The sequence below is a fragment of the Ylistrum balloti genome, unplaced genomic scaffold (assembly GCF_031769215.1).
Source record: "Ylistrum balloti isolate Yb309-2 unplaced genomic scaffold, AGI_CSIRO_Ybal_v1 Utg370006, whole genome shotgun sequence".
Taxonomy (NCBI): domain Eukaryota; kingdom Metazoa; phylum Mollusca; class Bivalvia; order Pectinida; family Pectinidae; genus Ylistrum; species Ylistrum balloti.
Genome location: NW_026782081.1, coordinates 292,391 through 319,885, shown reverse-complemented (window position 1 = coordinate 319,885; position 27,495 = coordinate 292,391). Strand labels below are relative to the sequence as shown.

The 27,495-nt window shown below is 35.9% G+C and overlaps 1 protein-coding gene across 1 annotated transcript; it reads right to left on the bottom strand.

Moving 5' to 3' along the window:
- LOC132548126 (tax1-binding protein 1 homolog B-like) lies at positions 1 to 27,495 on the bottom strand. Its single transcript, XM_060211947.1, has 17 exons — positions 27,405 to 27,495; positions 25,974 to 26,275; positions 23,945 to 24,165; positions 23,186 to 23,332; positions 21,822 to 22,028; positions 21,040 to 21,228; positions 19,588 to 19,725; positions 19,058 to 19,174; positions 18,620 to 18,805; positions 16,210 to 16,354; positions 14,804 to 14,899; positions 12,518 to 12,617; positions 11,835 to 11,991; positions 9,297 to 9,371; positions 7,908 to 8,259; positions 6,282 to 6,357; positions 1 to 4,224 (listed from the first exon to the last, which is right to left on the bottom strand). Exons 2-17 carry the CDS (start codon positions 26,272 to 26,274, stop codon positions 4,008 to 4,010), a joined length of 2,724 nt encoding a protein of 907 aa, XP_060067930.1. The 5' UTR covers position 26,275; positions 27,405 to 27,495; the 3' UTR covers positions 1 to 4,007.

The window sequence follows — 27,495 nt, the reverse complement described above, 5'->3', positions numbered from 1 at the left end:
TGTGTGACAGTTTCCACTTACGGCGACAAGCATCTGTGTGACTGTGTCCACTTACTGTAACAAACATTCTGTGCGACAGTGTCCACTTATTGTAACAAACACTCTGTGTGACAGTTTCCACTTACGGCGACAAGCATCTGTGTGACTGTGTCCACTTACTGTAACAAACATTCTGTGACAGTTTCCACTTATGGCGGCAAGCATCTGTGTGACAGTGTTCAATTACTGTAACAAACATTCTGTGCGACAGTGTCCACTTACTGTAACAAACATTCTGTGACAGTTTCCATTACGGCGACAAGCATCTGTGTGACCGTGTCCACTTACTGTAACAAACATTCTGTGCGACAGTGTCCACTTATTGTAACAAACATTCTGTGTGACAGTTTCCACTTACGGCGACAAGCATCTGTGTGACTGTGTTCACTTACTGTAACAAACATTCTGTGTGACAGTTTCCACTTACAATGACAAGCATCTGTGTGACAGTGTCCACTTACGGCGACAAGCAACTGTGTGACAGTGTCCACACATGGTATCAAAGTGTCTGGACTGTCCACTTAACAGTGTCCAATAACGGTAACAAATCATTGATGTGACAGCGTCCACTCATGGTATCAAACTGTCTGTGTTTACTTAACAGTGTCCAATAATAGTATCAAACCATCTATGTGACAGTGTTCACTTACAGTAACCAAACGATCTATGTGATTGTGTCCAGGTACATTAACAAGAACAAGAAGCCTATAGGGTCTGTGTCGCTGAATAAAAATATAACAAGAGGCCTTATGGGCTCATATCGCTCACCTGGTTTGGTTCCCCTTCACCCAAGCATAGACCTATCTATTTATTAAAGAATCATTCTGCTTCCCACAATGATGCTTAAGACTGAATTTGATCAAAATTCACTCAGTCCCTAATGACCAGCAGAGATTTGTAGAAAAGTTGACAGATGAATAGAAGACAGATGCCTGTGTTATGACGCAAGTCCTTCAGATCATGTGAACTAAAAATGTTTACACACAGACGACAGACTATGATCGGAGCACCATGGCATGAGCTCATCAGTCCTTTGGACCAGTTGAATTAATAATAGCCCTCCCCTCTCCCCCTTTAAAAAAAAAGAGAGAAAATACACACAAAAAAGGACAAAAGCAATGACTACATACAGCTGGATGTCTAAAGGGACGTAGCTCCAAATTTGATGGTGGAGCAACACACATTGAACAAATTTCCATGTAATTACCCTTTAAGTAAACACAGACTAAATAGTGAGTAGCTTCTTAGAAGCAATTTGAAAACTGACTTTGAAAGTGTTTAATTTAGAGCAAGCATGGTACCAGGTAATTAAAATCCAACATACCAATTGCCCAGTTCAGGGGGATCTAAGGTCTCCAAAAGACAAGATGAATTGGTCCTCCATTCCAATCAATACAGTATTTCTTTTCTGTTAATCATGTATTCGTATATTTACATGGAAATAAATGAACAAGAATACAGTAAATATGTCCCTTATGATGCCATCATTGTAGCGACTTACATAACTTCAAAATTCCTGTTCTATCTACTGTAGATATTTCTTATTCAATCTCATTAAAAAATAAAAACCCTGAATTAATCTATATATAGTTGTTTAATTTCACAGCTGTCCAGACTAGTGTTAGCTCAAAGTAATTAAATTTGGAGCAATGCCAGCTTTTGCAGTAAACAGGAGAGTATGTATATACATTTGTATTGCATACATAACTTACAGAGCTAGCATGCAATAGAATATTTGTTTGCAATATTCAGCAATTTAAAATTATAATATATGAAATAAATATGTGAACCATTGGTTCATGATCAACTGTACTAAACTGTTAAACTAAATGCATGAGTCATATAAGGTTAAATAAGAGACATGTTTTCATGCTGACAAGTCTGATAACTATATCTTAAAAAAAAACCAGGAGGCCCCTAGGGCCTGTATTGCTCACCTGGTTTACTTTGTTGAAATTGATTCATTTAAACTAAAGGAAAAATATTTTAATTACCTATCCTGTATCTCTTTTCCCTATCAGACCCCTCATCTCTGCCCCAAGAGATTTAGATGCCATGTTTATACAGAAGTTCTCTTCACCAAGGATGCTTCAGATCAAATCTAAACAACATTGGACATTCCAACAGAAGTGGGATTTCAAAGAATTTTCTCTATATCCCCATTAAGCCCTGCCCCACCCATCCCAAGTGGGTGCAAACCCAATGTAAATACAAAATTGATCCCATTCACAAAAGCATGTCTCTGAACAAATTGGTACAGAATCAAGCATTCCAAAAGAAGAAGAATGATTTAAAGAATTTGCCCTACTTCCCCTAATGGACCACACCCCTCCTGCCCGAAGGTGGTCAAAACCAAATTTTATAAATAATTGATTTTCATTTTGCCAAGGATGCTTCAGATCAAATCTGGGCAAAATACAACCACTCTTACAAAGATGGAGGATTTTAAAGAATATCCCCTATTGGGCCAAACCTCTCCTGCCCCAAGTGTCCTAGACCCATCGTTTACCTAAAACTGATTTCCCTTCTTCCGAAAATGCTGAAAATCTACAGGAACATGATTTTAAAGAATTTTCTCTATTTCCCTTATTGGATCTATCTCTCCTGCCCTAGGCCATGGGGCTCAGATCCAGTATTCATAAAAAAAAAATTCCCCTTACCCGAAAATGCCAAATTTTGACCGAATCCTGTATTTCTAAGAAAGAAAAAGAATTTTCAAAAATTTACCAAATATTCCCATTTGGGCCCTGCTCCTCAGGCAAATGGACGACAGACACCACACCATAACATAATCTCACTGGTCCTTTGGATCAAGTGAGAAAAAACAAACAATAACAGTTCATAACAATACACAGAAAAGGGAGGAATTACCTGTTATCTGTTCACTCCCACAATGATAAAAACCACCAAAATCACAATCTATATACAAGCCTCAAACTAAATATTCCTTGATCTGGTGAGGCGATATCACAAAACTGACTTAAGCAAAGACTTATATACAGTTGATTTATCCAACATAAACAAAGGGAATATGGGCTCACATAGAAAAGATATAACATCCCCCCGCCCAAAATCCTTTTTCTTCTGATCTCAATCTAAAGAGGTTTAATCTACTGATGGTGATGGGTCAATAAAATATTTTGTACACATGCTTTTTTATTTCATAAGAGGTCATGGGTGACCTTTGACCTTTAACCTTGACAGATGATCACAAAATCTAAGCCTTGGTAGACCTTGATGCAATAATGTGAATAAGAACAAAATATGTCCTTGGGTTCATGTGGTATGTTACAAACTGTTTATTTCTTACTTGTTTATTTGCTTGGTTTATTGCCCTTTGAACAGCAAGTGACATTTTGAGGCAGGGTCTTCTTAAAGTAGCTGAAGGAGGCCTGTCACATGCCATCCAAAGTAAAGTGTCTTGCTCAAGGATACAACCATGTCAGCAGAAACCTATCTATTTCTCAGCTTCCTGAAGAGCACAAACTACTTTGTGTATTGTGCATTGAACCATGCATTGAGTTATGTACAATTATGTACAACTTATCCAATGAAACATCAGTTAGATAAACTGACTCATCAGAACTTAAATAGCTTTTTTCACAGTAAAAGGTCAAAGAGATTGGGATGGTGTGCCACACCTTATGATTATAAGCAGCATATATGTCCCAACACTAAAGCATATATGTCTCATTACTCCAGCATATACGTCCCAACGAAAAATGTAAACAAAATAACGAGTCCAATCATATGGTAATATAACATATCGTTGATATAGAACTTTGGCAGAGAACCCCAGATAATTGTATATTCTTGTAAAGATACAGAAATATTCAACAGACAAATTAATTTCACTATGAAAAATGTTTTTGAAAATTAAGCAAATCTGTACACTGTAAACAATGTAAAATAAAGGTTCATTTCCTTTTTACTGTTTGATAACTGATGACATCAATGTAGATCCGTGATTAATTTGTCTCCTGATCTTGCTCCTCCAGATGCTTGTTGACATGGTACTGAAAATCACTGTCACTAGCATTCTCCACCAGCTTCTGGCAGATTGGACAGATTTTGCCAACATGTCCCAAAACATGAACGTCAAAATTCTGTGCATCAATATCTGCTGAGAATGATTCACTGCAGACGGGGCAAATCTTCATGCCTTCTCCAATGGCATCCTCAAATCTAGTCGTAAAAATAAATTATTATCAGAAGATGTTGTGTGTTACAGATACTGTTATTATTTTTGTAACATATTTCAAAGAATATATTCTCATATCAACAAAAAAAAGATGATTTGATCTACACTGTATATGCAATGCTAATGTAATATGTGCATAATAATAAGTGACATCCTATGGGACACACACTTAGGACCTTTCCATCCATGAATATTATTTGATTTTATGCCTACTTTATCTGGATCTTCAGCAGATATTTTACATTAGAGTCAATCTTTATGATTTTGGCCCCACCTATCAACCCCTTAGGGGTCAGCCAGGGTAAATATGTGCATAACATCAAACAGTCATCTTATACTAATGTTTTGAACCAAGTTTTAGTGACTTTCAATAGAAAGTAAACAAATTCTGATGTACATGAGACCCATTGGCCTTAATGGTCGTCTTGCTATAAAGACAGATATATGATACAATGGTAATAAAAGTAGTAGTAGGAACAATTAATTGATTAGAACAGTTCAGAATATTTAAGAAGTAAGGACAAAAAACACTCTTCACTTCAGTTTAAGAGAAACCATGACTGTGCAATCATGTTACAAAATGGTATAAATGTGTTTTCAAGATGGTGGCCATTTCAGGTTTTTATCCGCTTCCCTTCCATCTTATCGCCACCAATTTTCAGGTCAATGGCACCGGTGGAACTTGAGAAGATTTATATAAACTTTTCATGATGGTGGCATGCTGGTCATATTGGATTTCGGACTGATCAGAAAAATAACAACACTTGGTCTGCACCATCTCAGGATCGTTTCAGCTCAATGTCATTAGTGGAATTACAGAAGAAATTAAAAATAGGTTTTGTTCAGGAAAACCATGATTGCGCAATCATGTTACAAAATGGCCACTCTGACTTACATTTTGGAACTTTTGACAAGGCTAAAAAATTCCAACACTTTGATGAGTTCCCTTCCTTAACATTGCCACTAATTTTCATCTCAATGGCACCAGTGAAACTTGAGAAGTTTAAAACGGTCAGAACATAATTTTTTGTATCCCCGGTTTTATTAATCTTCCTTATATTCAGGAATTTTCCTTATTTTTAAACTGCCCATAGAAAGCATTTTCTCAGTTAAATAAATTTCCCTCAATTTAAGTTTTTCCTCAACTTATGTAATGCTTTTATATGGTAGTTAAGATTTCCTTGAGATAAGGATTATTTCTGAAACTGGAGCCAGGTTGTAATGTCAATAGAATTGAAGTTCTTACCAGTAGAAGATTTAAGTGTGACATTACATGGTCAACTTCATCAGACAAATGACCAGTATGAAGCATACTAGCACTGATGTACGTAGTGTACGAGATACTAAGGAATCAATCCACAAACACTAAAGTTGAAAATAGTGTAGCAATATGGTAAACGGATTATAGAAACCAGAGTATCAGTCAAACTGATGAATGCTCTCCAAAAACGACTTAATTGGACACAGAATTTTAACAAAGGGCAATAACTCTGTAATTAAGGGACTGCAGGCCTTGAATTTCATATACTGCACATAATCTTAGTAAGACCAATGTAAACACAAAATTTCATGAGCCTATTTTTAATGCAAACAAGGCTATACTCATGACACAAAAGTTGAAAAAAGGACAATAATTTAAGGGGTTGCAGGCTCTAACACTGATACACTGCATATTGTCTTTACTGAAGGCAAAGTTATACTGTGGACAAGAAAGGAAGAACAGAATGATGGACACACCAAGTATCCCCTGCACTCACATCAAGTATCCTCCACACACACCAAGTATCCCCTGCACTCACATCAAGTATCCTCCACACACACCAAGTATCCCCTGCACTCACATCAAGTATCCTCCCCACACACCAGGTATCTACACTCACAATAGGTATCCTACACACGCACCAGGGACCCTACACATACGTCAGATATCCTACACACAAACTAGGTTTTCTACATGCACGCTAGATATCCTACACACACACACCAGGTCTACTTCACACACTCTCGGTAATCCTACAGATACATCTGGAGTTCAGCTTACTTGTCTTCCAGTTGACCACATGTAGGTGGTGCTGAAGGAATGACAGTGTCTGTTTCAATATCAGCCATCAGCTCACCTGAAAACATATCAAGAACATTTGAGTTTTTATTAACATAGCAGTTAATTACTATTTGTTTCACAATGGTAACTAAAATTACAAAAGCAGGTCTATGAAAATAAATGCATCTCATTTATGTGTACAGGTGAGTTTGGTAGGAAATGATGCAGTTTTAGTTCAAAACAGACATGAAAGTCAACTTAGAAGATAACTAGACATTGATGGCTAACAACTGACAGAATTTTCACCTACATTTAAACCATAATAAAGACATTATATTTTCAGAATGCATTTGATAAGTGTTAAAAAAAATTTCATTGTCTGAAACATTTAAGAAAAAATAATGAAAATATAGTCAGACTTGGATGTTTTGAAGTTCAAGGAACTACCAAAAAAACTTTGATACATGGAGACTCGGAATCATGCATGTTGGGTTATATGGAATTTTTCAAGTTCATGGCTATATATTTATATATACTTTATACATGTAAATGATGACACAATATTTCTACCCGAACAAACACAACAAATACCAAAACACAAGATTAAATGAAAAGATGCATACATAGAAAAATATATAGAAATTGATCCTTCATGTGAAACTGTAAATGCATTTTACGGGTCAATTTTGAATAAAATACGCAGCATCAAAGTGGTCATCACATGTTACAGTTATTATTTTAAGACTGATACATAAACATTATAGACACTAATGAATTTAAATGCAAGCAAATTAATATCATAATGTATTCTGTCCAGAAAGAACAGCACTAACATCACACATCTTCGGTCATAGAAATTACAAGAGTGTTTGTCGATGTTCTAACAACAACTAGCCTGAATCGATCAGAGAATGTAAAATTGACTGATAAATCACTGTTTCTCATGTTTTTATTCTTAAATCTAAAAGGTGACGTTTTGGGAATGAGTAAAATCAGCAAACAAGTGATAGGATTTCCTCCAATTGTTTTCAAAATTCCGTAAATTAGACCTAGTTAAATGCCATTACCACAATGGTGGTGATGAATAGCACACAACATCCCATTCTCTTTGATTAAATATCATGGCTTGTAATTAAGCAATTAAATCTTATTCAGTGTCCAGCCATTAATTAACCTCGTAACACAGAGCTAATGATAGTGGCCTATCTTAATACCATTGTCAATTAGCACTCTTTCTTGAAATGTGTGAAATTTTGTCATTGGGCCAAAATACCTGTACAGTGCAGGTAAATGTGTTATTCGAATCATGAGGTGTCAATCACTATATCATCATAGCTTATGGTCCGTGACTAAAACTTTGATATATCGAAAAGTTTTATTTATAAAACTTCGATTAATAAGGGGGTAAGTTTGTAGTAATACATAGGAAAATTCAGGACCGGACAAAAAATTTGATACATCGAAAAAACCCATTTGATCAGTGACAACACACTTACTTGTTAGACAAAGTCACAGGCGATCAGTGACAACACACTTACTATGGTTAGACAAAGTCACAGTCGATCAGTGACAACACACTTACTATGGTTTGACAAAGACATAGTCAATCTGTGACAACACACTTACTATGGGTAGGCAGGACAGCTGCCACCTTGGCTGTGTGAAGGCGCTCAGGGACCAAGGGTGCTGGCAGATGTTTCGGTGGGTCAGACTGATTTTCAACATCTTTGGGCTGCAGGGGACTGATGGTTGGCTGTGGATATCTTAGACGTTGTAAAGGTCTATGCTCCTTGCAAGAAAGCTGAGGTGGAGCAACCCCAGGGACATATTGACGATTTGGGTGAGGGTACACCAGAGGGACATACATTGGCATGGTCCCTGTAGGGTACATCATGCTAGGTGGTAGTCTTGACAGAGATCCTTGGGTAGGCATGGGACATGCTTTGAGTGCATCTCCTTCAGAGGAACAGACAGGTCCCTGAAAAATGCAAACACATTTTTCTTAAAATCCAGTCATTCACATCTTCAAGGTATGTTAAAACGTCAATGAAACAGTCAATACGTCATCAGCTCTACTGCCATTCTTATCATGGCTATGATTTTTGTTTGATCTTGAGACCAGTCTAAGTAATGATAAGTTAAGTCTTGCATGGAGAAAACTTTCTGAATAGGAGAGTAGCTATACTATGACTTTCAAGATTGTCGCCATGTATGAAGAAGCATTCAAATTTCAGTTAGGACTATATCATGGACCATCATTATACACTACTCATCAGTGAGAATTCTGTCTTAATTAACTTCCTATGCAGAAAAAGTAGCTTTAAAATGATTTTCAAGATGGCTTCCAGGCCGCAGGTTGAAATTTTAGTTGTAACAATATACAACTTATTAACTTAACTGAGTAAAGACCTAAAGACAACACAGGGAGGTCAATGAGCAAAGTCTATGTTATTTACCAAACTGTTGAGCTGATGAGTTCAGATCAATATTATCTACCAAACTGTTGAGCTGATGAGTTCAGATCAATATTATCTACCAAACTGTTGAGCTGATGAGTTCAGATCTATGTTATATACCAAACTGTTGAACTGATGAGTTCAGATCTATGTTATCTACCAAACTGTTGAGCTGATGAGTTAAGCCTATGTTATATACCAAACTGTTGAACTGATGAGTTAAGTCTATGTTATCTACCAACCTGTTGAGCTGATGAGTTCAGATCAATGTTATCTACCAAACTGTTGAGCTGATGAGTTCAGATCTGAGTTCAGATCAATATTATCTACCAAACTGTTGAGCTGATGAGTTCAGATCAATATTATCTACCAAACTGTTCAGCTGATGAGTTCAGATCTATGTTATATACCAAACTGTTGAACTGATGAGTTCAGATCTATGTTATCTGCCAAACTGATAATCTGATTTGCTGTAAGCACTAGGTTGTGATAAGATATTTCATATATATATTCAATATTTATGGAGATATCACGTTCCTAATTAATGGTTTAAACTTACATCATAATGAATGCTGGTTTCTCGCAGTTTTCCTTCCAACTCAGCAATTTTCTTGTCTTTTTCTGACACAAATTTCTGAAAGCAAACAACACATGTTTATTTTGAGAAAAGCCGACCTTCTACACTAACAGTGCCAGCAAATTCTCCTACAGGAGATTCCTGGGTAACATAGCAATAGAGAATCTTTGACAATAAAACCCAACTGGACCTAAGAACAATGTCCCTTAGTACTCCCACAGGGATCTTGGCAGCAACCATTGTATGTTCTTTATTGTGCTAACATTTGTACTGTTCATTTTCCTATACCCTGACAGCACAATTATGTGTTTTATTGACAGATGCATAAACCATTCTAATGATATGAGACAGACATCCTGATGATGTCAATGTCAGGTGACAGGTATAACTAGTGAATCTAATGATATAAGACAGACATCCTGATGATGTCAATGTCAGGTGACAGGTAAAAGTAGTGAATCTAATGATATAAGACAGACATCCTGATGATGTCATTGTCAGGTGACAGGTAAAAGTAGTGAATCTGAAGTTGTCAGACACACATCCTGATGATGTCAATGTCAGGTGACAGGTATAACTAGTGAATCTAATGATATAAGACAGACATCCTGATGATGTCAATGTCAGGTGACAGGTAAAAGTAGTGAATCTGAAGTTGTCAGACAGACATCCTGATGATGTCAATGTCAGGTGACGGGTATAACTAGTGAATCTAATGATATAAGACAGACATCCTGATGATAACAATGTCAGGTGACGGGTATAAGTAGTGAATCTAATGAAGTAAGACAGACATCCTGATGATGTCAATGTCAGGTGACAGGTGTAAGTAGTGAATCTGAAGTTGTAAGACAGACATCCTGATGATGTCAATGTCAGGTGACATGTATAACTAGTGAATCTGAAGTTGTAAGACAGACATCCTGATGATGTCAATGTCAGGTGACAGGTATAAGTAGTGAATCTGAAGTTGTTAGACAGACATCCTGATGATGTCAATGTCAGGTGACAGGTATAAGTAGTGAATCTGAAGTTGTAAGGCAGACATCCTGATGATGTCAATGTCAGGTGACAGGTATAAGTAGTGAATCTGAAGTTGTCAGACAGACATCCTGATGATGCTATAGGCCTAATTCTAACCCCAACAGCTAGGAACTGTGTTTTTCACCCATCCAATTACATCTGTATGTATTAATTATTGCATCAAAATCAAGGAAGATCTAAACATGTTCATTTCTGAGTCAAAATATAAACCAATCACACCTTTATTTTCCAGATATATCAACAATGACTGCACAATAGGTTTCATTTCAACAGAAAATGAGTTGATAAATCCTTGCTCGTGTTGTACACATGTGAAATTATTTTACAAGACAGATACAGTCGAACTTCGTTAACTCGAACTCGGAAAACTCGAAGACCCCGTTTAACTCGAAGCACTTTGTCGGTCCCGGCAAAATCTTCTCTTTATTCTAGTAATCAAAACTCGGAAAACTCGAATTCGGAAAACTCGAAAAACTCTGTTAATTCGAAGTAAAAATTTGGTCCCAACAACAAAACATATACTGAATATGATCGGAAAACTCGAAGTATAAATTTTGTGCCGGTCAATTACATTGCTGATGCGCTACGCCGTTTTGCAATTTTACCGACAATAGGCTTTACAAGTGAATATTAATGAACAATACTGTAATTAACAATATTCATGTTTTAGAAAAGTGTTTATTGTTATTTAATTGAATGATAAAAGGTAACCATTAGATCTTATAATTGATAGATATCGGCGATAAATAGTGAAGTTCTACTCACATTGCGTAATTTCCGTGTCTGTCAGCCATAACAAACACCGACCTGTGTATACACTCAGTGAAGCGGAACTAAGCTATAGAAAACAATCACAACACTGGCCCGGTACTAGGCTTAATGTTTTTACAGGAGTACACATGAAACGGTCACCTGTGCTCAATTAAACCGACAAATGAGTGAAACAATTATTTAATTAGCGTCCAAGTACTTAGGGCAGAATTAGTGAGGAGATGTCATGAGTGTCACATAGGGATAAAAGCAGGGGTGTTTCTCACCGAAATCATACCCGTTTCGAAATGTCGAAGTCAATTGAGCAATCCAACGAAGGACTCGGTTTATCCGGGGGGATACTTGGATCGATTGATAGGGCAAAGACCGGCGTGAAGAGGAAGATAGAGACGAAGACAGTCGAGACAAAGTACAAAAAGTGACGAAAAGTACAAGGAACGTCAGGAACATTAAAAATCTTTGCACCAAAACTCATGAACTCGGCTATCTTGAAGACTCGGATAACTCGGAAGTATTTTCGTGGTCCCATCGACTTCGAGTTAACGAGGTTTGACTGTATAACATGATAAAAGAAAAAAACACACTGGCCTGTTTTTAGAATTATGTTGGAAATCAGTTACCCTTTCAATGTAAAGTATAAACCTGTTGAAAGCATATGACTTCAGTAGAAAGGTACTTAACATGATCTGCTTTAAGATATCTTACTTCCAGAGATCGCACACGAATTTCATTTGCTGCTGTAGCCTCTTCAATACATATGCGAAGGCGATTAGTATCTTCCTCCTTCTTTTGCATTTCCTCATGGAAATGTTTACGCAGACTTTCAGTTTTGCCCTTCTCCTCCATGTACAGTTTCTTATACCTATACACACATAAATGTCTTTCATTAATTTTTCCATCAATTTACATTGGTATAAATATCATACATCATATTTCTATTCAGTACCTTACAGGTATTATATGTGTATTAACCCTAGGTCTGTCAATCAGGTCTGTTTGATCAGTTATATAATACATCTAACCCCTATCATCTTTGAAGTGGGTGCAATAATTGAATCTTCCATAATAGAAAACCCTGAACCATTTAGAATGAAAAAGAACTATTTTGTTTGCTTTTTATGCATTTGAAATCATTCATGTTCTGAATCTTGCTGAGTAGTTTTCTGTTCACCTTCGGTATTGTTTTCTGTTTTCATTTATGTCCATTTGTGTTTAAGATAGTTTTCCATTTGTGTTTTCCTCTGTTTGCATGTGTGCTCTGTATCCAGGAATCACTACGCATGTGCAGGAACAACTATATACTTAACCAGATACCATAGTGACTCACAAGTTGATATAAGGACATCATTAATTTCCTAGACATTTAAAAAGCACTGGGAATGTCTTACTTCAATTTCTTCTCCTGACGCTTCTTCAGCTCATCCCCCATGGTCTCAAGCTCCATTTCCAGTTGACTGGGAGGCTGGTGCTCTGTGTCGTGTCTGGATTCTTATAAAAATACAAATATTAAAATTAATATTCATGCTGAGGTAAAAAGTTTTTGTTCAAGAGTAGCATACAGCAGCTTTTAGTTGGCATTCACAGGCATATGAATGCCAACAGGATACTTCTGACCAATTTGGGCAAAACCCAATCATTCCTACAGGAGGAGCCGGATCTTAGAGCATTTGCACTATATCCCTTAATGGGCCCTGCAAGATCCATGGGCAAATTCAAAACATTCCTTCCTCTGTTATTTCTTCTTAATGATATCATTCTGAAAATATCTCTCAAGAGGAAGAAGTCCAAGATGATCTCCTGTCAGCCATTGTGCTTTTCTTATCTGTCCCAAAAATCCAAATGGTACAATCAGGGAGTTAGGGAAACTTATGAATAAAATTTCCCTTCGCCCTAGAATGTTCCAAACCAATTTGGGATAGAATCATGCCATTCCTCAGATGAAGGATTTTAAAGAATTTGCTCTATTTCTACTCTTGAGCCCATGCCCTTCATGCCTCAAGGACTGAGACCCATTGTCTACACAAAAATGAGTCTTCTTCACCTTAAAATGCTTCATACCAAACTTGGACAATATACAATTGTTCCTACTGATGATGAAGGAGGTTCTTAAAATATTTGCTTCAATTTCCTCTATTTGGACCTGCCCCTCAAGCACCAGAGGGTTGACCCTCTGTATATACAAAATTGAGTCTGCTTCCACCAAGGATGCAACTGACCAAGTTTGACCAAAATCTGCTCTATTATTTATGACAAGTAGTGTTTTAAAGAAATTGTTGTCAGACAATAGAATGACAACAGACAGAAGATGGTTTGATGATGGACTGATAGCAGATGCCATGGTATGGTATAAGCACATCATTGACCATAACAACGATCTGACTTTCAAGATTTATATATGATAAAGGCTTAATAGGGAGGAATTCTTCACATGTTCAACAGCTCACAGATGAGTTTGTCAGTTCACAAAGTTAATATGTGTAAATATGAAATCCTATTCCTCAAGCTTGCTACTACACAAAAGCCAGTGATTCAGGACCTATTGATTCTTGGAAGAATGAATCTTAAATTATCAACCCATTTGACCTAGTTACAGAGGGTCAATGTCAATCATTTGAATAAATTGGTAAGCATTCATCCAATTATGTAACAGAAAATTTATGATTATTAGGAAGAAGTTGCTTGAAGGTTATAAAATTTTAGACTTCATGATCTTGAAAGTGGGTCAATGTAATTTACTTGAACAAACTTGGTAGCCCTTTATCCAAGCAAGCTATGAGTCCAAAATCGGCACCCATTGGCCTTTTGGTTATTGAGAAGAAATCGTTTGAATATAAAGTTTATGCACAATGGAAAGACCCTCGACCAAGGAGGAAACAGGATGGCTATAGGTCAACCAGACCCTTCGTATCACATGTCCTAAATATCACTCATTACAGTAGTCTTCCAGTTTAAACTGACTGAAAGTTTACTCTCTTGTGAGGAACAGAGCATATTATCACCCATGCCTTAAATATGTTAACAAGAGGGCCCCTAACAGTCATATGACAATAGACAAATGGATTTACAAACCAAAGAATTTGCTAATGGTAGTTAGAAAAATCTGAAGGATTAAAATTTTGAACATTCCTTGAAAAATCAGAAATCCATAAATGTTAGGTTCTGCCCATGAAAACAGTTGCACAATCATGCTGCAAAATGGCTGACCACATTGAACTTTTGATCAGGCTGAAAAATAACAACACTTGGAGTTGGAGCTCAATCCCACTGGTGAAACTTGAAAAAGTTTGAAATAGGTGTTGCACAGGAAAACCATGATTGCGCAATCATGTTACAAAATCACCTCCATGGCAGCCATTTCAAAGTTTTGACAAGGTCAAAAATAACAACACTTTGTCAGCTACCTTTCCTTAACATTACCACCAATGTTTAGCTCTATGGCAATAGTCTAACAGGAGAAGAAGTTTAAAATGTTTTTCAAGATGACAGCCATGGTGGCCATCTTGGATTTCAGACTGACATGAAAAATAACAACACTTGGTCAGGACCATTTCAGAATCATTTCAGACAAGATAGAGCTCAATCCCACTGATGGAACTTCAACTGTCAAATGTTTACACAAGGCGAACAATGACAGACAAAGTACAAAGGCTGAAGGTATAGCAATTTCTACTTACCATCCAACGAGGCTGACGTTACCAGGGTTTCCACCACAAGGGTTTGCTTGGAAACAGAATTTTCTGATATGCTTCTATCCAACTTTCTGGTCTTTTCTGAAACCAAAACTGAACATTTAAATTTCAATATCATTTAAAATTTGGGTACTAGCTATGTATGGTTTTAACCCAATCCAACTGTATAACTAAAGACTAAATTTAATGGAAGTACTTGTACAGTGGAAACTGTTTAATATCATATATGTCAGAAGAAATTGTGATAATAACTGTAACATGACATTAACAGCTGACATGCTTTCATTAGATGTCTTAAACCTATGACCTTGAATATGAGTCACTCTCTGGGCCTTTGAATTACTGAGCAGAAGTCACTTGAAGATTAAAAAAAAATGACCCTTGTGACCTTAAAAGTGGGTCAAGGTAACTCATTTAAACAAACTTAATAGCCCTTCATCCCAGCCAACTAAAGGCCTAATATCAGTACCCTCGGCCTTCTGATTAATGAGAAGAAATCATTTGAATGGAAAGTTTACACAAAATGACTCAAATACTTGAGTCCTTGACTCATACTTTCCTATGGGGCTCACTCAAATTTTGCAACACTACTATATCTTTCAGTATTGGGACTCATCAAAATTTGGAACTTGTCATTCTGGACTCGCCTAAAAAAGTCAAATAAAAATCATTGGGCCAAGAAGAATCTTATTATGTGATTTGAAAAAGATCTATCCTGTCCTCAAGAAAAAGAAAGTATATAATTTCTAAAATTCAAACTGGCCACCAGTTAGCCAATTTCCTACCTGACCAATCACAAAATCATAAAGACACAACTAGGGACCAAAGAATCTACATTTTAGAAATAGTGATAACAAACTACAAAATTCACGATGGCCATCTGTCTGCCATTTTGCTTTTCTGACCAGTCCCTAAATCGAAGGGCCACAACAATGGACAAGAGGTAAAATTGGAAGAAACTGCAAGTAATTCTCAAGAATTAGTGATAGCAATCTTTGTAAATTTCAAGATGGTCACCTGGTAACCATTTCAATTTTCTGATCAGTTCAAAAATCTAACGAGCTCAACTAGGGATGAAGAGTAACCTACACTTGAAATCTGAGAAAAATCCTTTAAGTACTTCTCAAGAAACAAAAATCTCAATTTTTCCAAATCAAAATCCAAGATAACCATGTGGACGTCATTTTGTGTTTCTAACTAGTCCAAAAGTTAAAGGGACACAACTTAGGACAAAGGGGAAACTTCGTATGAAATTTGAGAAAGATCAATCCTGTACATCTCCAGAAACAACACTAACAGAAATTGTTTAAATAGAGATGATGTAGTCAGGATGATTTGAACAGCTGACCATCTGATGATTCTGGACTACCAATAAAGAACCATTGACTTACTTTTATCGGTTATTTTCCCCATTTTCTTCTGAAGTTTCTTGTTTTCGATGTACAAAGTCTTGTACTCAGTTGAACTCATATTCAGCCTCTCTTTTAGATCTTCATTTTCACGTACAAGTTCCTTGATATTGAGCTTGTACTCTTTCTAAATAACAATACAAAACAACAATCAATGATAAAGGTCAAATTGGTGACTATATGAAGGGAGAAATAAAAAAAACAGAACTGTCTTTCTAAAGATCACTTAAATAAATACCCATCACATAAGCCAAAACCTCAATTAATCAATTTCATCAAAACTCTTTGAAAGAGTCAAAACAGTTGAACATTTATTTCTACATTCCCCATTAACTCTATCAACAAAATTAAGTGAAAATCAGACAATATCTAAATATCTTATTAAGCCCTGTCCCTAGGGAGTCAACACCCACCGATCATACAAAATTGATTTCCCTTTTACGGAAGGATGCTTGTACAAAATTGGCCCCTTACTCCAACATCCCTACAGAAGGAATTTAGAAGATTTGTTCTTTGGTGAAGTTTTCTTGTGCCGAACATGCTTGAGCCAAATACATTGGAATGAGTCAAATGTTTCGTTCAATCCCGAATTTTTCTCTTCTTTATCTTATTAACAAAAAATATGAATGACCAGAACACTGTTGAGTCAAATACTGTGTTTTTGTCAAACATATTTTGTGGTCCGTCCCTTCAAATTTCTACCAAAATTTTTTTTTTTTGTCTTGAACACTCAGGTGTCACCTTGTCTCAAGTAAAAAATTCCTTGCTTTGGTCCAAATGACTGAGTGTGACCGGTCAGCCATGTCTGTGTTAATGGGCTCTATTATAGGTTTCTGGTATCTGGGTTTATACAGGGGTACAGGTGAAAGATTGAATTTATAAAGATTTAGACAACACATTAGTCCAAAAATTGTGAATCTACTGTGTTCTGCGCATTGCTGCCGGAAACTAGAAGGAAAAAATAATCAGTAATTTCTGCAGCCTTCACCTTTTAAAGATATTCATGTGAGTAGAATATTTATATTGCTTTAGATATTGATTTCACTATGTTACAATGCGATGACAAGTGTTTCACATTACATTTTTCATTCTATATTCATACTTATAATGGTTTATTTCAATAAAAGATATCGTTATTGTACTATTGATTGATTTATTTATTACTGTTACGCAACACAATGCTATGAAACAAGAAACCGATAAAAAAGTGATGAAATAGGGTCATTCTTCCATGTATGGTGTCTCCATTCATAAAAACATGATTAAGTCGAACCATCAGAAAAGTCAAACATTTCATTTGATTTCCTGTATTTCCCCTATAAGGTCGTAGGGGGCCAAGACCCACTGTTTACACAAAATTAATTCCCACTTTTTAATGATTTGCTCTATTTTCTGTTTTCTGAATGACACCAAACAAAAGGGGATCGTAAAAGATCATCATGAGACTTTGTCTCAAACCATTCAAACGTAAGTCCAAATCATCAGTTTTGAAGCAGTTGTCTGTAACAATCTCTGTCTTATTGACATCATAGTATAACAGTCACAGTATCTTATGGGGATCTGGGTGTTCACCATTTTTTGATCAGTAAAAGCATTTTCTCTTCTTTCCTTTCATTTTAATCTTATTTATATTCCTCTCTAGAAATAGAAATCTTTCACTCACAAATCCAAGATGCCTGTCAGTCATTTCGTTTTTCTGATCAGTCTCAAAAAAAAAAAAAAAAAAGGCAAAACTTGGGACCAAGGGAAACCTACATATGAAGTTGAGAATGATCCAACTCTAAATGGACAATGTACAACTAGGGACCATGACATACCTATATACTAAATACAACTAGGGACCATGACATACCTATATACTAAATACAACTAGGGACATGACATACCTATATACTAAATACAACTAGGGACCATGACATACCTATAAACTAAATACAACTAGGGACCATGACATACCTATATACTAAATACAACTAGGGACCATGACATACCTATATACTAAATACAACTAGGGACCATGACATACCTATAAACTAAATACAACTAGGGACCATGACATACCTATATACTAAATACAACTAGGGACCATGACATACCTATATACTAAATTTATAAAATGATCTAACCACTGATTCTCCAAAAATGGTGATAACGAAAATTGTTTAAGAATGGATGACAGACAAAGAGGGACCTGCAGTCCACCATCTGATGATAAAAACACACCTTGAGTTGTCAGAAAAAATATCTTTATCTTCAACCTTATAAGTACATGTCTTCAAATGTCAAATTACTCTTGAATAACACAAAACAGGCAGGTCATAGAAAACATCAGTCTCTTTAAAGGACATTTCAACCTTACTGCTTGATGTAGAATGGGTAAGGTTATACTTACAGCTTTTTTAGCTATTTGTGAGTGTAGCTGCTCATGACTTTGCTCTATCCTGGAGTATCTCTCCTTTAAAGTTTTTTGAGCCATTTGTAAACAGTGCAGGGAGCTGAGAGAGCTCTCTGTTGTATCATTACTTTTTCCAAGCTGATCTTTCAAAGCTGCATTTTCCATTTCTATTTTGGCCTTTTCCTACAAGATCAAAATATTCCTCTCTTAACATTACTTATAGCAAAGAAATCCAATTTCTCACAATTTGCAGTACTGCTAACCTCTCAGAGTGAAATATTTGGCCAGGACAAGCTAAAACAAGGATGAACGGGTCAAATAAGGGTCATTTACATAATGACCTTTTCACATAATTTCAAATCTGTTTTACCTCTGTACCCTAATCAACCATTAGATTACCAGAGAGGTTTCCCCCTTACCTTAATTGATTCTTACCTTTTTCACTGACTCCAGCTCACAGTTGAGGGCTTCCACATCACTGGCTACACGATTTGACTCCCAAATCAATCTGTCTTGTTCCTGCTTCAGAACGTAGCAAGTACTCTCTGATTTCTACAAAAATGGAAACAAATCTGAAGTATTCTATACCAAAAGAAGATGTCAACAATCCTTTATGGTAAAACATCTCATAGTTTATTATTTTTACTAAACCTGGTTATTAAATAATCACTTGTCACTCATGCATGTATACCGGTATCTTTTTGTTGATTATTTAATCCTAGATTTTTACTATATGTAATCAAACTAGTCATAATGATATTGAAGTTTAACTACAATTATTGAAGTCAGTTCCATTTCTCATCACATAACTATGTGTGTATACTAGGGACGTCAACAAATATTCAAATATTACAATATTTCTTAAACAATGGCCTCAGGAATATGTAAGTAGGCCTTATATATAGTTTTGCTTTTCCATGTCCATTTCATTTAAATGCTGGTTTCATTTAGTATAAAAATCTCACTTCTAGGTCAGATGACATCTTCTCCTTTGCCTCTTCATATGACCGAATCTCCTCTGCCATGAGTTTCTTTGTGTTCTCTGCTGCCTCCAGTTTATCTTCTGTATTTTTCAGACGTTCAGTCAGGCAGTCTATATGATGCTACAAACAAATTCCACTTTCAATGTGACATTTCATCATCTCCACATAGCAATACTTCAGGTCAACTGACAAGGGACCCATCAGCCTAGTACAGAACTTACAGTAGGGAGAGCAATCATCACTGACATTCACACCACTTTTGGCAAAATCCTACATAAAAATGTTTTCCAAGACAACACTTGTGATAATATTGGGACAGTAGTCATACCATAACAGTCATGTATCAGTTTGCTTCTTATGTAGTACAGATTTACAGCAAATTGTCTCAACTCTAGCTAAAGTAATGCTTTAGATAATTAAAAACCTTCAGGAAGAATAAGACTTTAAAGGAACTCTCTAATTAGACATATCAGGCCCTACGCCCCTGGCCCCAAGGGTCAGAACAGCACCAGTTATATAAAATATTGTCCAAGCACAATCTTTTTATGGTTAGACTGCAAGCACGAAGGAGGAGGAGTAGGATTTAAAACAACCAAAGTTCTCCTATTAGAGATCTCCCTCCTCTCTACTAGTGTTTGTCTTCAGGAATCAAATTAATATAATTTATTCAAGAAATAATTGTCTTACCTCAATGATACTTTAGACCAAATCTGGTTTACTTAAAGTCAGGTATTAAGGAATAGCACTTAAAAAGTAAAATTTTATTTAATTTGCCCTTATGGACCCCAACCTTCTCTCTCCAGGGATCAAACCAACTAATTCAAGAAATAGCGATCATTTTCTAATGTTTCAGACCATATTTGGTAGAAATCCACTTTAGGAGAAGAGTTTTAAACAAATATCACCTACTTCCCTTATTTCCTGTCCGTTAGGATCAATGTTATTCATTTTAGACAGGAGTACCCTCCCCAAGTAATGTTTCACTACCTATGATGTTAAAATCATATAAAGTCTCTTTTGACCCCCCCTTTCCCTATCCTCTGGGGTCAGGCCAACTTCATCTATTTAAGAAATTATTGTCATACCCAGTGATATTTCAAACCAAATTTTGTGAAATTTATTTAAGCATTCAGAGGACTGCTGAAATATGTTCAGGGGTTTTTCAGAAGTGGAAAGTGTTAAATGTTACTACAGACGATGCTGGACAAAAGGGGATCACAATAAGTCACCATAAAATGAAGTCAAGATCAAAGTATTGGGCATAAAATAAAGATCAGATCTTTAGAGCATAGAAAGTGTTCAGCCTCTTGAAATAATATCATCCATGTAAGTATGACTGATGTATAAGTCAATGCCCAACAATACCATCCCCTCAACATTTTGTCTGACCAGCTAACAATAACAAATTAATGCACTAATTAAATAGAACCATACCTCATCCTCTTTTGAAGTTGTGATTTGTTTCTCGACATCCCTAGCTTTGTCCTGTACTACCCTATGCAGTGCATCAACCTGACTCCTCAACATGGCGATGACAGTTTCTTTCTCAGTAATCTCTTTAGTCAAGTTCTCAAGCTTTTCATTATGTTCTTTGACCGACATCTCTGACTTGGCAAAGTGATTCTGGAAGAAATAATTTCATTTTTTTCAGATTAATGTTGTGTCTCTGGTAAAAGTTCAATTCATGAAGAAAGTTAAAAGAAACTATGAAATTGAAGATGGCAGAGTCTGACAGTCAATGTGATCTACACATCTACATACTGTGTACAAAAGTTGAGGAACTGCAATAACACACACTGACCATCAAATAAAACATAGCCATCTACTAGACTCTCTTCATCCTATCCGCAAACAAGATTTATGCTGCACAACCAAGATGTCAGGAAAACCTGTTTACAAAATTAGAGAGAAATCTGCCCATTCCTTTTCAAGAAAAAGGACAGAAAAACTTTGTATCTGTAATCCAAGAAGGCCTCACATCAACAGACTAAAGAAAAGACAGCTGTAATGAGTTCTGACTCCAAATATCAGCTTAACTAGAAGGTTGCATTGATATAAAATTAGTGCTTATATCCTTCAAATACAAAATATAATGCATATTCTATAAACTTCTCCTGACGACTTTGGTACTTGTTTAATAACATCAAAACTATTTGAAGTAAGTTCCAGTCTTATGTATACAATTTCAAAGAAAGATAAGACTTCTGTCTATGTACCTTGTACAGTTCCATTTGCCCTGTCAGCACTCTCATTTCACCCTCGTACTTGTCTTTTTCATTCTGAAGTTTTCGTATCTCAGTCTTGAGTTCCGTAATCTCCTCGTTAAGTCTACATATAAGTCCCTCTTTTTCTTTAACTTCATGTGCCCGAGTGTCAAGACGAGTTTGTAGCTCCTCACGAACAATGTTCATGTCATGGGCTTCCTGTTTAAAATTGTAATATTACATATTGAATTCAAAGGTAAACTGTGCCCTTCCATATCAAGATTTTTTCCCTTTATGTGTAATAAATAATTTTATATCTATTAATAACTACATGAGTCATCGCTACAAAAGGACTGTATAGAAGTGGTGGCTGTCTAGATCTGTAGCTCTTCCTGACAATGTACACTGGGCTCATTTTTTCATTAAAAAGACAAATGTGTTGTACTGAGTGATACACTAACAAAGTTAATGTGTTTGTGAATTTATGCGAAATATGAAGTGTTGAAAGACTTAATAGAAACTTCATTCATGATGTTACAAATGTGTTTTACTGTGTAATACATTGACTGAGTTAATGTGTTTGTAACTAGATAAATAAAAAAAGTTTGAAAAATTAATGTGAAATTCCTATTAAATTTAAAACAAATTGTTTATTTTCTTTTATTCAATGTTTACAAGTTATTATTGTTGAATAATATACATGTACATTTTTTAAACAGAGTTACGGTTCTTGGCAGTAAATCTGATCCACCTCACTATTAAGACCACCTTGCTATTAAGACCACTTTTGTCCAGTCCCGAAAGTGGTCATAACAGCGAGGTTTCACTGTACTGTTTCATATCAACATATATGAATACTTGAATCCACGGAAATATTATTTGATTGCAATCTTCAAATCATTTAGTATACAATTCCAATTGGTTCTTTATGATTTGTTTCTGTCACAAACACTTGGTACTCGTAAAAACCAGTTTATGACGTCTTGTACTGGTACTTCATATTTTCCCCAATTTTTCTGAATTTCTTTTTGGTTTCATCCATGTATATATAAACCGATTGGCATAAAGTTGCACCCCTACTCACGGTGAAAAAGTCACGGCTTACCATTGTGAGATCTTTTCCCTCTTGTCTGTAGTAATGTTTACAGTGGATGCAACATGTTTGCCGTGTTCTTAATATTATATTTTAAACTGTTTTGATTTCGTCCTTTCACAGCCACATTTTGTGGTTAACCATAATTACTAGCATATACTTAGCATATACCAAATGTGTTGTGTAAATCAGGTGGAAACAAACTTCTGAAGTTTCTCCTTAAAATACTAGCTTGCAGCCATCATGAATATCTGATAAATACACAATATGAGGTGATGTGTACCTGGTTGAGTTGACTGATGTAGGTCTCCCCAACCTGCACTTTCTCCTCCAGATCAAGACATTGCTTCTGCGCCTCCAACAGCTGACCATCTAGGTTTGATAACTTCTGAACCAGTCCATCACTTTCTTTTGTCATTTCTTCTTGTTGCTGTGTGACAATTCAAGTTAGTGATCATGCAAGTTTATGTTATCATGTTACCATTGTATGGTATTCCTATGATGTAACATTACCAAGTCAGTGGTGTATTACCAGTTCGTGAACTGTGAATGGTGTAGAAATATTGCATGTAAACAAATGGAAATAAATTGAGGTTCCCTTCTTTTATAATAAGTTGAAAATTGAAAATGAAAAATATAAGCATTCAACTGCTTTCTGTTGGCATTCACAGGCTATGAATGCCAACAGGGTAAGGGCAAATTCAACATGTAGCACTAATGTGCTTTAATTTAATATAATGTTGGTACTTGTAATGATTTCATTAAGAAATTACTTCTAATTAACCTATATTTGATTGTCATGTGATTCTACAAAATATGTATTTCCCCCTGTGTGGGAGATACGTTTATATCAAATACATATCACGACAATGACTTGATCTGAAACTGAATAACCAATCTAAGACAGCCTTAAAAAGGAAATTGCAGCATATTAATAATATGTTGACCAGAATATTGTCACAATTAACCTGTATCTGAGAATTCTAAAACCTCAACATGACACTGTCTGATCAGAATATTGCCACCATTAACCTATATATACCTGTTCAAGTCGAGACTTTTCCTCTTCCATCAGTTTGAGTCGTTCCTCCAGGACAACAGTTTTGGACCTGATAATCAGCATGTCGTTATCTTCCACCTCTATGTAGTCATCTGCACATGGTTTTTTAAACTGGAACGGTGTACTTGCTCCCCTGATCTGGCCAGAGCTGGTCACATAACAAAACTGGTAAAATTCTCCGTCATCTTCAGGCATTTTATGGGCTATAACGAAAAAAAAAAAAAAAGACAACTTTAAAATCAAAATTGTTCAAAAATTGTTAAAAGAGGAAGTTTTGTACAGCGAAAAACATCATGCCTGTTCCAAAATGAATGGAAGGTGTCAGATATACTGAGCGGACGTAACTTGGATATAAAATATGTAAGCTTGGGTTTACTCAAGATTGTTATAATCATGTGCTTTTATGTCTATAAATTTGCTATGATATCAATAACACACCTCTGGTCACTTCAGTATTACGACAAACCCACTATTCTGTATTACGACCACTTCTCACAGTCCCAACTACCACTAATCAATGGTAATTGACCTCACAATTACAATCAAGCTCTGAAAAGTGATACAAGTGTACCTGGTGTCGGTGAACCACGAGCATGTGTCAATCACAACCATTGTTTACATCACAGATTACTGGCCCTGCCATTAGGTGGCGTTACGCGAAGTAAACATCATAATCAGATTAACTTGGCCTTCCGGTGTGAAACTGTGTGCCAGACACGTTTTAATAGCAATCTTTTATTTGTTAATTATGTACTGATAGATTGGGAGGTATGCTGTTAAACACCTTAGAAGCCCTGTATACCCAAAGGTGAATTATGTAATCTTTTCGGCTGATATTTCTTTGCTTGATCATGCACACGTTGTTGCTGGTTTTTGTAGCAATATTACACTCACAACATTGTTTTTACAATCAAACAAACTTGTATCTATTCCTAATTTTTATGACATATTTTCACTGTCACAAAACTCTGAAGAACTCAATCACACAAAGTCGACACCATGGAAGAGGAGGCTGTCCAGATCCATAGCTCTTCGCGACGGTACATTGGACTTATTTTTTAAGTAAAAAGACAAATGTGTTGTACTAAATGATAAACTAGCATAGTTAAAGTCTTTTTATGTGAATTTATGTGAAAAATTAATCGTTCAAGGACTTTATAGTAACTTCATTCATGTTGTTACAAATGTGTTTTACTGTATAATACATTGACTTTAGTTAATATGTTTGTAAATTTATGAGAAAAATTTGAAAAATTAACGTTAAATTCCTATTGATCTTAAAATTGATTGCTTGTTTTCTTTTATTCAATGTTTACAATAGTAAATATACATGTATATTATGATATAATCTAAGGCATATATACAATTGACAAAAGAATATATACATACAATTTTATCGGTTTTACATGCATTTTATAAAATTCAAAATTTTATGTACAGTTTAACAAACTTTAAGTTATTATTGTTGAACAATATACATGTACATTATTCAATTATACACAAAGTCTTTATTTCAAACAGAGTTACGGTTCTTGGTGGTCAATCTGATCCACCTTACTATTAAGACCACCTCGCTATTAAGACCACTTTTGTCCAGTTCCCAAAGTGGTCTTAATAGCAAGGTTTCACTGTAGAGGAAGGATTTTAAAGAATTGCTGTGTTTCCTATATTGGGTACCATCCCTCAGGCCCTGGGGACCCCACGACCCAACATTTAAACAAAATTTGTTTCCATTCCTCCAAGGATGCTTTTGACTATATTTGGTAGAAATGCACTCAGCTAGTCATGATAAGCAGTATTTTTTAAAGGAAAAGTTGATGGACAAACAGGCAACAGATGCCTCGCCATGGCATAAGCTCACCAGTCCTGTTGATCATGGCCAGGTGAGCTAGTAACTGGGATGTTAGGTAGTACGACTGTAAGTTGTTGCTGTAGAGCAGTATCAACTTTTACATAAAGCCAGATACCTATTTCTAATTGACTTTTTATTTCTTAATTATTTAAAATGTACCTGGAAATAGTACTGCGCTGTCAGCTTCTCTGCCAATCTCATATTCCTTTGGTAAAACTGCCCACTCATAGTAGTGATAGTCTTTGGTACTCATCCAGCCAACTTTGTACAGACCAACCCAGTCATAACTTGAAGGTACCAGATCTGAGCTGATGGTGTATGCACACTGTATGTGAGCATCTGCTGGATAGGTTTCTGGAATGTTGTGAAAGACAACCATCGCAAACTCGGTGTGAGATTGTTTCATTTCCTCTCCTTTACTGTCCATTTGATCATTGAAATTCTTTACTTCAGATTCCATACTGTTAAAAAAAAAACAACAACATAATATGCACATTAAATGTGATAACTATCAATCCTATAGGTGTATTTATGTGAATTATATCACTGTAATATAAACGATAACCTCATGATTGAAATAAAATAGTATGAATTTTCACTGCTACAGCCATTTTGGTCAAAGATACTTTTAGGAAAAACATACAGAAACATCATGCATTAACTTTTTGTCAAAGCAGAATAGGAGCCCGTTGGTGTGGCTTGTATATAGTATTAAATACGGTCTCTGCCAATCAGTTGACAGAGCATGCCTTTTTGACTCAGTAGGTAGAGTGGGCGAACTATCACGCCAGAAACCCGGGTTTGATTCCTGGTCGGGGCACTTAACAGGAATGTGAACTTTTTTCCTGTTCTTTCACAATGGTGCCAAATGAAATCCCACAAGTCAAGTAGTGGTATTTAGAGTCACAGGTTGAAATTTAGGATATCTCAAGAAAAACTGGGTAGTAGTGTAATAGGAGCGGGTTGGTGTGGCTTGTATATATATTAGATATGGTCTCTGTCACTCTGCTGACAGAGCATGCTTCTTTGGCGCAGTTGGTAGAGCCGGTAAAGTATCAGGCCAGAGACCCAGATTTGATTCCTGGTCGGGATATTCAACAGGAATGAGTATTTCCACTGTTCTTTCACAAAAAAATCACCATTGAAGAACTTTTAAGGGCATGATTGACACTTTTCCATTTTGTATACTTTCGACCAAAGGTAAAGAATAATCTACTTCACCAATATGTCCTATTTTATCAATGATATTAAGCAGTTCCAATAAACAGACAAAAATAGATATGACTGTCCATCCACTCGTCCATTTTTATATGTACGTATTACATTTCTTCCATTTATTTCATCTATAAGAATCAAAATTTAATAAAAAGCATATCAAAGAATGAGACAGAATAAGTAAAATTAATCTTAATATTAGTTAAAGTACCGCAGTTCGAGTGTGGTCACGGGTTTGGAGAAAATGTACCAGCGCAGTCAACAACTTCCTCTTAAATAGGTCTCCTTCGAAAACGCAATTACATTTGACAGTCGATTGGACATGTACAGACAGTTTTCTCATGTGTGTTAATGACGTCTTACAAAAAAACTTACCTTCTAGAGATAACAACGACACTTTCGGTATCTCCACGGAAATACCAAAACTGGCAAGTTTATGCTTCGTGTACTTTTGATAACCCAACTA

Bases quoted from the DNA above. Each gene is read 5' to 3' on its own strand.
- LOC132548126 (XM_060211947.1), bottom strand. From the start codon at position 26,274: ATGGAATCTGAAGTAAAGAATTTCAATGATCAAATGGACAGTAAAGGA. The intron at 8,260-9,296 runs GTAAGTTTAAAC...TGCATTTTTCAG, and splicing joins AAACCAGCATTCATTATGAT to GGACCTGTCTGTTCCTCTGA. The intron at 4,225-6,281 runs GTAAGCTGAACT...TTTTACGACTAG, and splicing joins TGTGGTCAACTGGAAGACAA to ATTTGAGGATGCCATTGGAG.